General features: G+C 48.4%; 2 protein-coding genes across 2 annotated transcripts; both read right to left on the bottom strand.

Annotated features, from left to right (window-relative positions):
* Positions 1-7151: 7151 nt before the first annotated feature.
* H6S33_003904 (uncharacterized protein) lies at positions 7152-8959 on the bottom strand (the record flags this gene model as incomplete). Its single annotated transcript, XM_044835252.1, has 2 exons — positions 7152-8580; positions 8796-8959. 2 exons carry the CDS (start codon positions 8957-8959, stop codon positions 7152-7154), a joined length of 1593 nt encoding a protein of 530 aa, XP_044691438.1.
* Positions 8960-11318: 2359 nt separating this feature from the next.
* Positions 11319-12658, bottom strand: H6S33_003903 (uncharacterized protein; the record flags this gene model as incomplete). The annotated part of the gene is made up of 8 exons (XM_044835251.1): positions 11319-11388; positions 11482-11498; positions 11744-11782; positions 11847-11973; positions 12137-12145; positions 12208-12278; positions 12334-12408; positions 12650-12658. The coding sequence occupies 8 exons, from the start codon at positions 12656-12658 to the stop codon at positions 11319-11321; spliced, it is 417 nt and encodes a 138-aa protein (XP_044691437.1).
* Positions 12659-12999: the final 341 nt, after the last annotated feature.

Genomic DNA, 12999 nt, shown 5'->3' with positions numbered 1-12999 from the left:
GTATATCTCTCTATCGGGCACTTTGGGAGCGGAGGGAGTGTCTCGCCGGTCTGGATCTGGCTACATATGTGAGTTAAGTTGCCTGCAGCATAAGTTACTCTGTCTCCATCCCCACAAATGCACACATGAGACGAGAGCAGAATCCCGAAAAAACAATGTTTCCTACCTACTCTACATACCTGCAAGCTACTCTACAAATTGGGTTTTTTCTTACTCTATCTTTGCCGTTCTGCGTACATATGTGCGGTGTGGGTGTGGTGGTGGATATGGCGTGCATGCCTTTAAACTTTTGCCTTAGGCTTGGTGCCTTCCAACAATTGCACTTTTTCCAATTATTCGGGAAGTGCCATGGGGGTGGGTATGGTCCTGCAACGACGGATCCGGTGGTGCCTGTAGGTTTTGGGTTTGGGACTTTGTAGCCGGCGGAGGGGACGTATCGTTGACTGGCTGGGCACGGGAAATAGTAGTACCTAGATGAGACAGCTGGCTTATTGGATACATGTAGGTAGAGTAGAGCAGTCTAAGGCACCGGACAGCGAGACAAAACGGAGAGATCTCTGACATCATTGGCGGTCGAAAACAGCGTTCAATGGCCTCGGGTTACAGATGGCGACATTGAGATTCAATTGATCCCATCGGGTTGCAAGCTACAGATGGGTACATGTAGTATTAGATATTCGTGTTCAATTGCAAATAGTAGACCTTATTTTTCGTGCGTAGCACGCAATCGAAATTAACTGGAACGGTGGCATCATGAGGCCCGGCCTTTCCGGCCGGTGTCCAACTCAACCTACCGGCCACACCACCCTACTATTCGAATTCTTCACTTACGGAAATCTAGGCTGGGACGGTGGGGTGCAATTCCAATATTGTTAATAATGCACGGACGTACGGGGTACTGCTCTGCAGAATATGTGGTGTTGTGGGGGTTGGTTGATATCGGTGATTGGGTTGTCTCGTAGAGTATCGGTATATAGAACAGCACTTCCTGGTTGGGTTGAGATTCCCAAACCATATCATTGATCGTCTATCGGGGGGTGGGGCTGGACTTTTTTGCTTTTTGGGGGACAGCGACAGCAACAGCAAACTTTACAGCAAGCATGCAAACTTTACAGCAGAATAGGAAGGATATGTGCACATATTAGATACTCTACTCGGCATACACAGGGGGAGGCGCAAATGGATGGATTTGTGTAGATGGATAGTTACTCTGCCTATCTTGGCCATCTGGGACAACAATTGAATCGTGCTGGAATTCCCCGATCTCCAGCTGGCCGTGAATGAGTGAGTAATGCAAACTGGGGGCACGATACATACCAGGCGTATCAATGACCATTCAAACCGTCGGAGAAATACTCCAACAATCCCAAGATACTACTATGTATGTAGTTACATAGCTAGCTAGTAGCACGAGAGCGCCAATCACATGTAGAACAGCTGAAGAAATACCACATGTTTACTTATAATCACTCTACTATTATACCCCCCTCCACATGCCCTGGCAGCACTCGTGTAACGTGAGTCGCGAATTGTCAAGATAAGGGGAACCGTATCACCTTGTATCTTGGGATGATCAATCTGGTGATATGAATCATGGATGCTTTGGGAATTGATATGCGTATCGGATTCCGTAATGGGATCTGAGACACAGCCAATGACCGCGCACAAATAACCCGAGCAGATAGAGCCCTTCATGGGATGTCACTCGAGTCGGTACAGCAGCGGCGGATATGTCAACACGTCAGGAAATGCCCATGCCTTACCCCACCTGGATCCCCGCTCCAGGGCTACGTAGTTAAAAGAGGCATGTGCAGAACAGTATCTGCTGGAAGAACATTCCACGAGAGTGCGGTGCGTGCGTGATGGATCGAGTTCTATCTCGCTGGCAGATGTCGGGTTCGTAGCCAACCCAGGAATCTCGCACCCATTTTCCAACGCTGACACTGCTAGCTGGTTACCGCACATTCCAGAGCCTGACATGTGAACCGGGTGATATATCATGACTCCCGACATCACCTCTCCTCCCACCAACCAACCCACCATCATCACCAACCAACCAACCATCACCATCCCAACGTTAACAGCCATATTCAATATCCAACACCCAATACGTTACCGCCCTCCCCCTCCCCTCCGCTGCTGTCGATCGCACACCACCACACCTACCTTCCTACCCTGCAGCTGATCACCATTCCTACCACACCCGTGACACCCCTTGCTTCCCATTCCGAAGTCTCCCTCACACGTCATGTTTGCAACGGGTACTGCGCGGGTGTGTAAGCAAGTAAGCACGTTTAATTGACATGTCCTATCTGCTAGGTTTATTGGAGATCTACAGCTAGCTCGGTTTGAACCGTACCGGGGAGGCGCAGATTTATCCGCTGGAGATAGGGATTGGCTTCCGGCCCGGGGTTATGTCGATCCCGGTAATATAGTCTATACACGAGCCCAAAGACAGCGGCGAAGATGAGGAGGTTTGATGGAGAGAGTGTGGATAGGGTACCAGGTAAGAGGATATATGGAAAAGGAAAATCCCGGCCGCCGGTCGTCATTTCAGCTGGATATGGTATGTTGATTACTGCATACATGTAGATTGATTGTATCTACGCTCGGCTGTATATAATCTGGGTATAAATGGAGCCGACCTCGCATGCATACATCTCCATCCCGCCCGCCATATACGGTGTGGCCGTCGGGTAGATGTTTCTTCTCTGCGGCTGGGTTGTGTTGGCGGATACAGTAAGGTGTAAGCTATAAAGTAAGGTATGTGAGAAAACGACTAGATGGTCATTACCAGTTACCTACCGGTGGTATACTGTGCGTGCGTGCATGCGTATACGTACATATATACAAGTAGATCTTGTTGCAACGTCGGAACGCGTGCTGCAGAAGGTTTGTAAACATCACGCCATGGCGATTATGAGACTGATGGAAATCGTAGAAGAGCTGAGGAGAGGTAGTGGGCTAGCCCGGGGACTCCGATGGGGTGAAGGGGGTGTGATGGTAAGTTTGAGTCGAGACCTCCGTCTCGAGTTTGTGCGCACAAGAAGACCCCCCGGCGTATGATGAGACGCCGTAGAGTGGGAAGAGCGGTTTAGCAAATCAACGCGCCAGTTTATTCATCCTATAGCCATGCCAAAATCCCCCGTATTTCCAACACTGCCGAAAAAGGAAGGACCCTCCCTCCTGGTGCTGCGCGAGTGCTGTAGCCGTGGCTCCAGATGATCTTCCCTCCAACACCTCGTGGCCGCCTGAAGAGATAGCCTTTTTCTTCGGTTGGGTCGTTTCTGTTGATAGCAGGACGAGTCATAAAGCTTCAATTGTTATCGATGTCTAAGGCTGATGCAAGCTATCTTATAGGTGCCGGGGAGGACACCATTCCTCTTGACAGCGGGCTCTTTACTATTCGACACCGTGACATTATTGCCCTGAACGACACACATACAACAGTTTCTGCCGCTACGAAACCGAGTGATGATACGTGATGATAGGTGATGAGCGAGTTCATAGGTTATCACTCGGTGTGGCTTGCTTTTTTGTCGGCCTTGCATCTTACAAAACTCTTTCCGTGCGCCCATTTAGTGCCTTGATAGACGTGAGATGACCCTATCTCTCTGGAATTGCTTGTGTGTACTGGAAGAAGAACAAGACTGGTGGATAAGTATTCCTTCAAAGCATGCTGGAAGGTATATGGGTTAGGGTTTTCGTATAGTGTAGACAAGTACCATCACCAAGACGAGGCATCCCTACGTAAAGAAATGCCACCAGATCTAGACCAAACCGAGGACTGTAAGCCTAAGAATACCACCAAAGCACATACATGGGCAACCCCTACACCTCATTCCCCGGGAGCATACTTTCACAACAACCCCTTCCCCACCCGGAGTGTATTCAGGACCATCAGTTATGCCACAGCATCCTAGATCAATTAGCTATAAATCGGCCTGTACATTAGGGGAATGGGCTGTGGAGATGTCGGAAGCTAGCTAGACCAGACCATAATCACAGAACGTCAAAAAGACTACGATGCAGCAATACCGTCAGAACAATCCTAGCTGGGAAACTTCCCTCAGCATGACTTTTTGTAAATTTATTGCCATTTTTCTGGTCCTCCTCGTGAGTTAGGTGTGATATCGATCAGATCTCTGCCCGGCCTCATAATCGTAGCTTAAACTATTATCTTAGCTTCTCGCGTGACAGTTGCTCATTATTGGTCTCTCCTCCCTCCCGGCCATTAGCTCATCCTTAGACTCCATTCAATTAACGGTCCGCGACGGATATAGGGTTATATCTCCTAATATATCAAAGGTCAGGACGGAAAGAAATTTCGCAAATGGCGGGTAATAATTGGCCCCTAAGATCAGAGAGCCTAACCCTGTATGGGGCGGTAAATGTGTCAAAAGTAATTTTACCAACGGTAGTAAATTATTTTACCACTGGTGGTGAAAATAATACCAGTATTTATACCCTATAATGCTAATTTTTATGATAAAAGCACAGACCTTTTGGCCAAAAGGGGCCATATAATGCCAATATATATGAAAATTGTCCACCGGTGGGGAATCTCACCATCGGTGGGAAATTTTCATAAGTTTTGGCATTAATGATTGAACATTTACTTATTTAGTATAGCGCAGCATAAAGACCGAAACTCAGTGTTTATACCGGTGGAAATGTACTAATGTAGGATAGCGTGCAGATACAATGACTGAAATTCAGTGCTTATACCACCGGTGGTAAATAATTTACTACCGTTGGTAAAAATTACTTTTGACACATTTACCGCTCCATAACCCTGCACCCAGGCACCCTACATAGAACGTTAAGGGTGCACTGGAATATGCCGGAATTAACAGGCCTTCAATAAGATTATTGTTCTGTTTACTCCGCCCGGGAAAGGACTTCCAATGGCAAAAAAGGTCCCAGGCCGGAGTTGCAGGGAAAAGAGGAACGTAAGGCTTTATTTCATTCACCAACCTGGTTTAAATTGATAATGAAATGCTTCTGGTTGGTAATAAACGGGAAAACCTCTAGTAGGGTTATATAAGGTTTAACGAAACGTTTCCAATTTATAAAACAGTAGATTAACTAACTATATACAGGAGTTAGCTACGTACTCGCGCGTTAATTAAAAGGTCGGAATTTTTGTGTGGGGATTTGGTTGCAACGACTTCCGACCTCTTAATTAACGAGCGAGTATATAGCTAGCAATATTGCTCCCTCCTCATGCTCAGCTTCTCCTCCTTCGTAACCCTGAACTTTTACATACGGAGTTATATTCAACTGATGCAAAAGAAAAGATCCGGTACGTAGGACTCCACAGAGAAACCTGTCATAATCCCGCGCGCTGCATCGAAACCCAAATATTTTACGAAACCTCCAGCGTTTAGAGAAAGCAAATCCTATACATATAACGCTTACCAACAAACACCTCTTTTCAAATCCCATACCTATTCAATCTCGAGGAAAGCTTCGTCACTATAAGAATAGAGATGTGACAGATTTTGCTGTATATGGGTTTCATCATTAATTGTGGTTTAGTCATGGGATGTCACTCGTTTTCATAGTGGTTGACAAAGTTCACGATATCAGTCAACACACCCCCCCAGGCTCGCTAGAGTAGGACGAGTAACAATCACCTCCGATCTATCATACTCCATCTAGGCCACAATGATACTCCAGAGGTCTCCATGACAGCTCGGCCAAAAAAGAAAAGAAAAACCACCGATAAAAGGGACACGCAACCAACCCGCCCGAACAGGATGCTGGAAAGACGATCAAACTGCGCACCCTACGCACATGTACCCTGCCTACGGGTCCCTCGGATTTTCAAAGAAACCAGCCGTTTCACCATTCCCCTGGCCGGCCACCGAACTAGAGCTGTTAATTCATGCATGGTGTAAACAGCTTGGAAGTCACCAACACAGCCCTGGTGTTCGAATAAGATAAGGCCGTATCATTCTTTCCGTTTGAGCCCATGCTCAATGTTCCCCGTGCACTATCACAAATGTCATAGCAACTAGCCACCAAACTAACCAGCTGCCAGAAACCAGAATTCCACCACGAACGCGTTATCACGGCAACTGCCAATGATTCCCTACCCACCTACCCACCTACCCACCTACCCACCGCACAACATCTACCCATCCTATCCCCCAACCTCCAACCTCCAAAAATACCTGAGTAGCAGTAATATCCCCCGGAATTTTCCACCCCCCACTCCCCCCGCTCCCTCGGAACCCGCCCCCCCAAATCCCGGCCGCCGAATGCCCCCCGGCCCCCGAAACCCCTCGGCCTCCGAATGCCCACCGAGTGACACCCGATGACGCCCCTCACCACTTCCCCCTAAAATGTCTCAAACCCCCCATTACTACGGGTACATATAGCACACGTACCCCAACGCCCTCTCTTCCCCCCTCTTCCCCCCTCTTCCCCCACTCTGCTCTCTGCTCTCCTAACCGCCTAACATGTAGCTAGCTAGCTAGCACTGCCAACACCAGAGGCCGTGCGCGGACCCTCCGACATGCACAGCCAGAATAGAATAGCCAGAGCCAGAGCCAGAGCCCGTGCACGGCACACACAACACGACGACGACGATACGGGCGATACGATACGGGCGATACGATGCGGGCGCGCCAGCATCCGTATCCGCGCTCGCAGTGACGGGTTCCACGCGTTCCGGGTGGGCTGGGCCTATAACTATAAGTATGATATGCCCCGAAGGCACTTTCCGCGCGTTTGGGAGATGATACACCACTCTACTCTACTTGCATTTGCTGCCTACAGACAGAGAGTACGTATACCTGTCTAACTCTCGAACCCTCTAGTTCTATTCTCGGTTTCCAACAAGTCCAGCGGGTTTTGCTTTTTGTCTATCAATGATCGTGATGATCCGATCTACCTAGTTGGTCCATAATTACACATCTACACAAAATACATCCATATCTACAAAGTCTACATCCAGAAACGAAGCGGAACGGAACAAAAAAAGAAGAAACGAAGTCCGCCGGCCACTCTCAAAACCTCAGGCTCATTAAAAAGATGTCGTAACAACTATCGCTATGCATATCGCCAACGCTTCAACATCATAAGAAAGAAAAAAATGCAATACAACAATGCTTTAAAAATCAAATCATAACAACCCAGGATGCCTAATCCCTCTTCCCGGGCCCTCTTCCAATCTCCTCCGCCTTCAGGTCCTTCCACCTAATCCTGTACCTCGACCCGCGCCAATTAATCTCGCCCGGCCACATCCCCCACACCCACACCCCAAACGCGCACGCCTCCCTCCCCACCCACTGCGCCAGCCAGGCCCCAAACCCACGCTTCCCCCCCAGCTCCTCCGTGACAAACAGCGGCGTACTCTTCCCCACCTCAACCCCGCGGTACGAGTGCAGGAACATAAACAGCTCATAGTCGACCGCCGCCCATGCCATCACGCTCGCCAGCCAGAACAGCGCAAACAACACCCACGTCGACGGCTCGTCCATGACGCCCCCGAACAGGTCCAGACAGCACTCCGGGAACAGTGTGGTCACGGCGAACGCGCCGATGAGCGAACACAGGAAGCTCTCGGTGCCGGGCTCGATGAGCGCTGCCGCGAGGAGGGTGTATTTCCGCACGCGCAACCAGCGAACGCGGCGCGCGAGGTAGTCCGTTACTCTCATTCCGCCCATGGGCTGGAAGACCAGGTCCTCGCCAAGCCCGTGCTTGCTCCATGCGCGCGTGCCGGCCTTCTCCTCCTCGAGCTTGGTGAGCCAGAGGCGCTCGGAGAGGAGATGGTCCTCACAGATATGGTCGGCGAAGGCGAGGATGCCCTCCTTTTCGGGGTGTTCGGGATTACGGGTGGCCTCGTTGAGGTGCGAGCGGCGGAAGAGATTCGATTTACCAACGACACATGAGGCAACCGCGACAGTGTTGATGGCCACGTACATCTTACAGTGCGAGCTAGACAAGAAGTTCTCCTCGAGCCTACCCCCGCCAGTGCGCCATATCTGTGACCAGAAGGGTACCGTAGCCGCGACCGGCTGCGCCGGCAGAAGCGGGTGCTCTTCGGAATTCTTTATCGCGACCGCCTCCAGTGACGCAAGCTGGTCCGCCTGTGCAGTCACATCGATACCGACCGGCAGATGGTGGACCAGCTTATATCCCTTCCCACCCCTGTCGGTGCCCTCCAGCATGCGGACGCTCCGCGCGAGGATGCCCGGCGTGACCCAGACGTTGATGTCGAGGATCCACAGGATGTCGCCCTTGGCCTCCCTGTAGCCGCGGCTCATGTTGCGGATTTTTGGGTTCGGGCCCACGTCCTCCTCGCCGATAATCAGCCGGATGTCCACGTCCGGGAACGATTCGATTATCTCGTTGACCACGGGGACGGCCGGGTCGTGCGGGGACGCGATGCACACGATGAGCTCATATTTGGATTTCGGGTAGTCGAGGAGACAGGTGGACGACAGACAGGTGTGCAGGAAGCCATCGAGGCCTTTAACAGGACGGAGTATAGAGACAAAGGGGAGCTCGTCCGCTTCTTTGGCGAGCAGGGGGGGCCGTTGGGCGTGGGGCTTGCGGTATTTCCGGCGTCTGTTGTGGTGGGTGTTAGAAAATTAAAAAGACTCGGTAGGTTTTATGTATATGATGTGTATGTAGAGAGTTTCTTGGGGCATTTGATATAAACAAAAGTCACGTTATCCAGCTGGCAGCTGGTAGCAGCTGGGCACGATGAGCTGCTGCTGGGTTGGTTGGGTTGGGTTGGGTTGGGTTGGGTTGGGGTGAAGGGAAAGACCAAGGAAACAAACATTTGAATATAGCCGAGCGAGCCCACAATCCACACAAAGACGAACCAGACAAGTGCCACCCACGCAGCCGTTGACTTTGCAAACGACAGCTCGCCGGCGGCGCCAGGAACATCGTCGTTAAGCCCCCCACCCACTGGGGGAATGGCAGCTCTGGAGGAGATCATGCGCGATGACGGTGCTGTGGGGACTGTTATGTGATGATGGTGTGGATAGAAATTCGGACCGAATAATTGAAGAAACAAAGTCGCCAGGCCGGGCGAGAAGAATAAGAAGGACTTGAGGAGAAAAAAAGCTGACTATGTAGATTTATAATCGATGATGATGTGAGTAAACGACTCCCGGCGAGTGATTAGTTGTTGTTTGCAGTTTTACCGGGGGTGTTCCCTATTCTCGTTCCTTTCTTTCCGTTCCCCTTCACAAACCTCGTCCTGGGTACAGTAGTAGTTAGCTGCTACTCAGGTGATTGATTGATTTGATTGATTGTTGGATCGATTGTTGGGATGAAGATGCTGGGTTGTAACAACAAAAAAAGACATAGATACAAATGAATAGGAGGCAGGGGCCCGCTCGCTCGCTCGCTCTGCCAATTTTGATCATGGAAACCTTTCTTTTTGAGCCGCAAGCCCTTCCTCCTCCGTCTACGTATGGGTAGTGCCGATTTCCGAATGAGGATCTTGTCGCCGATGCTTTGTCGAAAATTTGAATCAGTGCGCCATTCCTTTTCCCTTTCCTTTGATGGCGGGAAATATTTGAGGTATGTAGGTAGATTTTGCACCAATAATCTGACCCACGAGGAAAGCTTGTTTGTGCCTAAAGTGGGTTTGTGGGTATAATAGGAGATATATACTTTCTCTCCTGTACATACGGAGTAATGGAATTCAGGTCATACGGTGCCTGGAGTAGGGTGAAGAGAAGGTTGCTATTGTACCGCCGGCGGATTACTGCATATGTGTAGAATTATTATCCTACCAGGCGACGTTGACTGATTGGGGGCGGCACTGATTATCACTCGACGAGCTGTAAGGGGCACATAAGATGTAGCTTTTACCGCAAGTGTCGATATCATTTAAATTTCTGGGCTTCGGCCATACCATTCTCAAACGAGACTCGCCTGTGTTTAGGCGCCACATGTGTATCCCAATTGAGACCGGTTCAATGAAACATCTCAGTAGATCGTCTTGCTCGTCATCTCAAGCAATTGCGGGAAGAACCCTCTATAATTAAAAGTGCATTGTACCTATGTACGTACTCCTATTGCTCGAGCTCTGGAGATGAGTTTCCGAGCTATATATAGGGGCTTCTTCGTCCCAATCCAACCAAATATTTTGTAGGTACTGATGGATTAGGTATTCGGGTTACACTAACAATTGGCAGATTTGTTGGAATTGAAAGTACTTTTTGATCATGAGTAAGAGTAAAGACTTTGATGATTATCTTCTATAGTGACGAATACGATCAGTCATGCATTAAAGGCTATAAACAATCATTAAGCAGATCTACTTAGGCGTTCAGTAAAAGGTCGTGGCAGTTTTTCACGACCTTCGTCTGCAGAATAGAAAGCTCATCATAATCAGGGATCTTAATAGTTCAAGTAACCACGATCACAGTGGAAGGCTATCGGAATGTGCAGAGGATCTAAGGTCCTTAAGTTCCCAGTCTCTGTCGATCGTCAAACGTATACATGTCAGCAAAGAATCGTTGGCATGTGGTACGAAGAGGATGAATCTGTGGTTTCTCTTCTATACGTCATTGACATTTAGCGAATTCCAGCGCAATATTCGGGCTAGTTGGATCTAACAATCAAATATTTGCTAGCTATAGCTCGCCAATCAGCCCGGAAATAGAGTCGTAGATGCATTTTGGGAAGGTATGTATTTTTAGTGAACGAAGCCAGGTCAGTGTTGAAGATTTAAAGAGCACCAAATTGGCTTTTGGAAATCGTCATAGATAGACCACCACGGGGTCTAGCCCATCGGTCCTATTCGCATATAAAAATGTAAGTAGGACGCATAGAGGAAAAGTTCTTCACGGTACAGTAGCTCGTAGTGCTAGTAAGGGTCTTTTGAATTCCGGTTGTAATCGTTCCTTGGCAATTGTCATCATCCATATCAGGAAACACTAAATTTAAAAACAACGACACTGCCTCCTCCTCGAGTGATGGTCCATGAACTTTGCTCCGAAAGAAAGAAGAAAATATCCCGTAATTCTGGAAAGATCTAACGGAAAGATCTAATTGGATGGCATAGGGCGAAGTAGGGTAAAGATTAAGATCCGTGGAAACTTAGGCGTAGAGTCCTGGAGTTCTACCTCGGGCCACAGCCGCAAAATTTCTTGGGAGCTCGATGTGGTTTTGTACTAACCCCGCTGAATTCTGTCGACAGGGGATTGCACGAATCCTTTATTCCTGTTCTCCTGGATATAGTCATCTAGGATGTTTCTTAGGCGCTTTGGTGAATGGCCAATCTAGTTCAATCCTATCGGCGCTGGCCCCGCTACCCCTCCCAGGCTGCTACCAATTAATATTCATTCTAAGAGGCAATTGATAAGCGTTATACAGTCAACTAATGGACCGTCTCTTTTCTTTGTTAGCTGGCTATGCAGGACTTGAAGTCAGCTTGCTTCTACTGGAAGATATGAGCTCACTGTATCTTGATCGGGCGATGACGATAACTTTAAACTTGCTTACCGTAATAGAGTAAGGCCCTAGTGTTAAACAACAACATAACTTTGATAAAGGGCTGAATGAATTGAACATGAAGTTGTGGCTGTTGTTGTGGCTAAGTTTCTAGGCGCTCTGTATCCTTATCCGCGCGCCGGTCCACTCAATTAGGAAAAGCTAAAGTATTAAAAAAGCCTTTATGCATGCTGCAAAGGACCAAATACGAAGGTGAAATTTATGCTCGATTGTCGATCATAGTCGAAAGCGATAGCAAGTATACTCTATATACCCATTGGTCTTTGCAAAGCTGTAAGTGTGTCTGGGCATGCTTATCCAGCATAAGCTCACGGGTTCCCTCCCCATTGCCGTTACTGAGGGATGGCGTTAATTACTTCTTCCAAGGTGCATAAATCACTGCGTGTGATTTGCTTAGGAACAATAACGGTTATCAATCGTGTCATCACGACATGAATTCGAATGCCTGCTGTTTCACAAGTAAGTAGCCTAGTGCGGTTTGCGCTATGTAAGACCACGCCATTAGAGTTGAGTGGCGTTTTGCCCTGGGCTAGCCCTGAGAACCCGACGAGAACGGCATCGTAGGCCTGTTCTTCATCGTAGGTTGGTTCTTCAAGGTTGGTGGGTTGCCTAGGCATGAGTGCACGATGACATGAGGAGTAGGTACTTGTAGATACTTAGGAGGAGTAGTAGGATTAGAGCATGACAGATACACCTTATTTGTGTGGCTGAGCAAACCTTATTTTGGAAATATACTTTGTTCTGGGGTCTGGAATGCCTCTCAGAAACACACGTGGGGAGTACATATGCTATGCAAGTGGATTACTATATACTCCGTCCATTTGTAGGTAGAGTACCTGATACATGTACTTGTCTATCATTGACCCAAAGATCGAGATTTGGTACGTCAGGTTCATGTAGGGCTGAATTGGCGAGAATCTTATAACAACCACTTAAACTGCCGATAGCCAATGCCTTATCCTATTCTGCTTTGTTTCACCACGTTGGAATGGAGTCAGAGTAATAAAGAGTAGATCTACAGGGGGGTTCCCTAGCGATCAAGATTTCATTCGTCTGTTGGAAATGGAAGATCTTGTATGTACCTATGTAAAGTTCTTTCTACGCCGCTGGCTGTCTCCTAACCCGCCTGGCTCGAGGGTCGCGCCCCGGGGGACCTAACATGAGGCATCGTCAAAAATTGAGCTTTTGAGACGGAGGGCGTATACGTACATGTACCTACGTACTACATGTAGTTATATCACAATCCAATCTTCTAGACACGTCAACTTTTTATAAAACATGCACTCACATTAGTAAGACATAGACACAGTCGGTGTCAAATCTTGTTAGATAATGACTCCCGAATATTCTTTCAGGGTGAAATCGTGATAGATACTGACGCGGCGAAACTCTCTGTTTCCGTCGTCTAGATATACATACATGTACTAAACACAGGGGCAAGTTTGTAATTCTTGGTGTGGTAGAGCCATGTGAATCAACAATTATTATCCTACTCGGAGATGAGACTTC

The sequence above is a fragment of the Morchella sextelata genome (assembly GCF_020137385.1).
Source record: "Morchella sextelata strain SCLS chromosome Unknown scls_16, whole genome shotgun sequence".
Classification (NCBI taxonomy): Eukaryota; Fungi; Ascomycota; class Pezizomycetes; order Pezizales; family Morchellaceae; genus Morchella; species Morchella sextelata.
The sequence above is the reverse complement of the archived record's forward strand: the minus strand, read 5'-3'. Positions and strand labels throughout refer to the sequence as shown.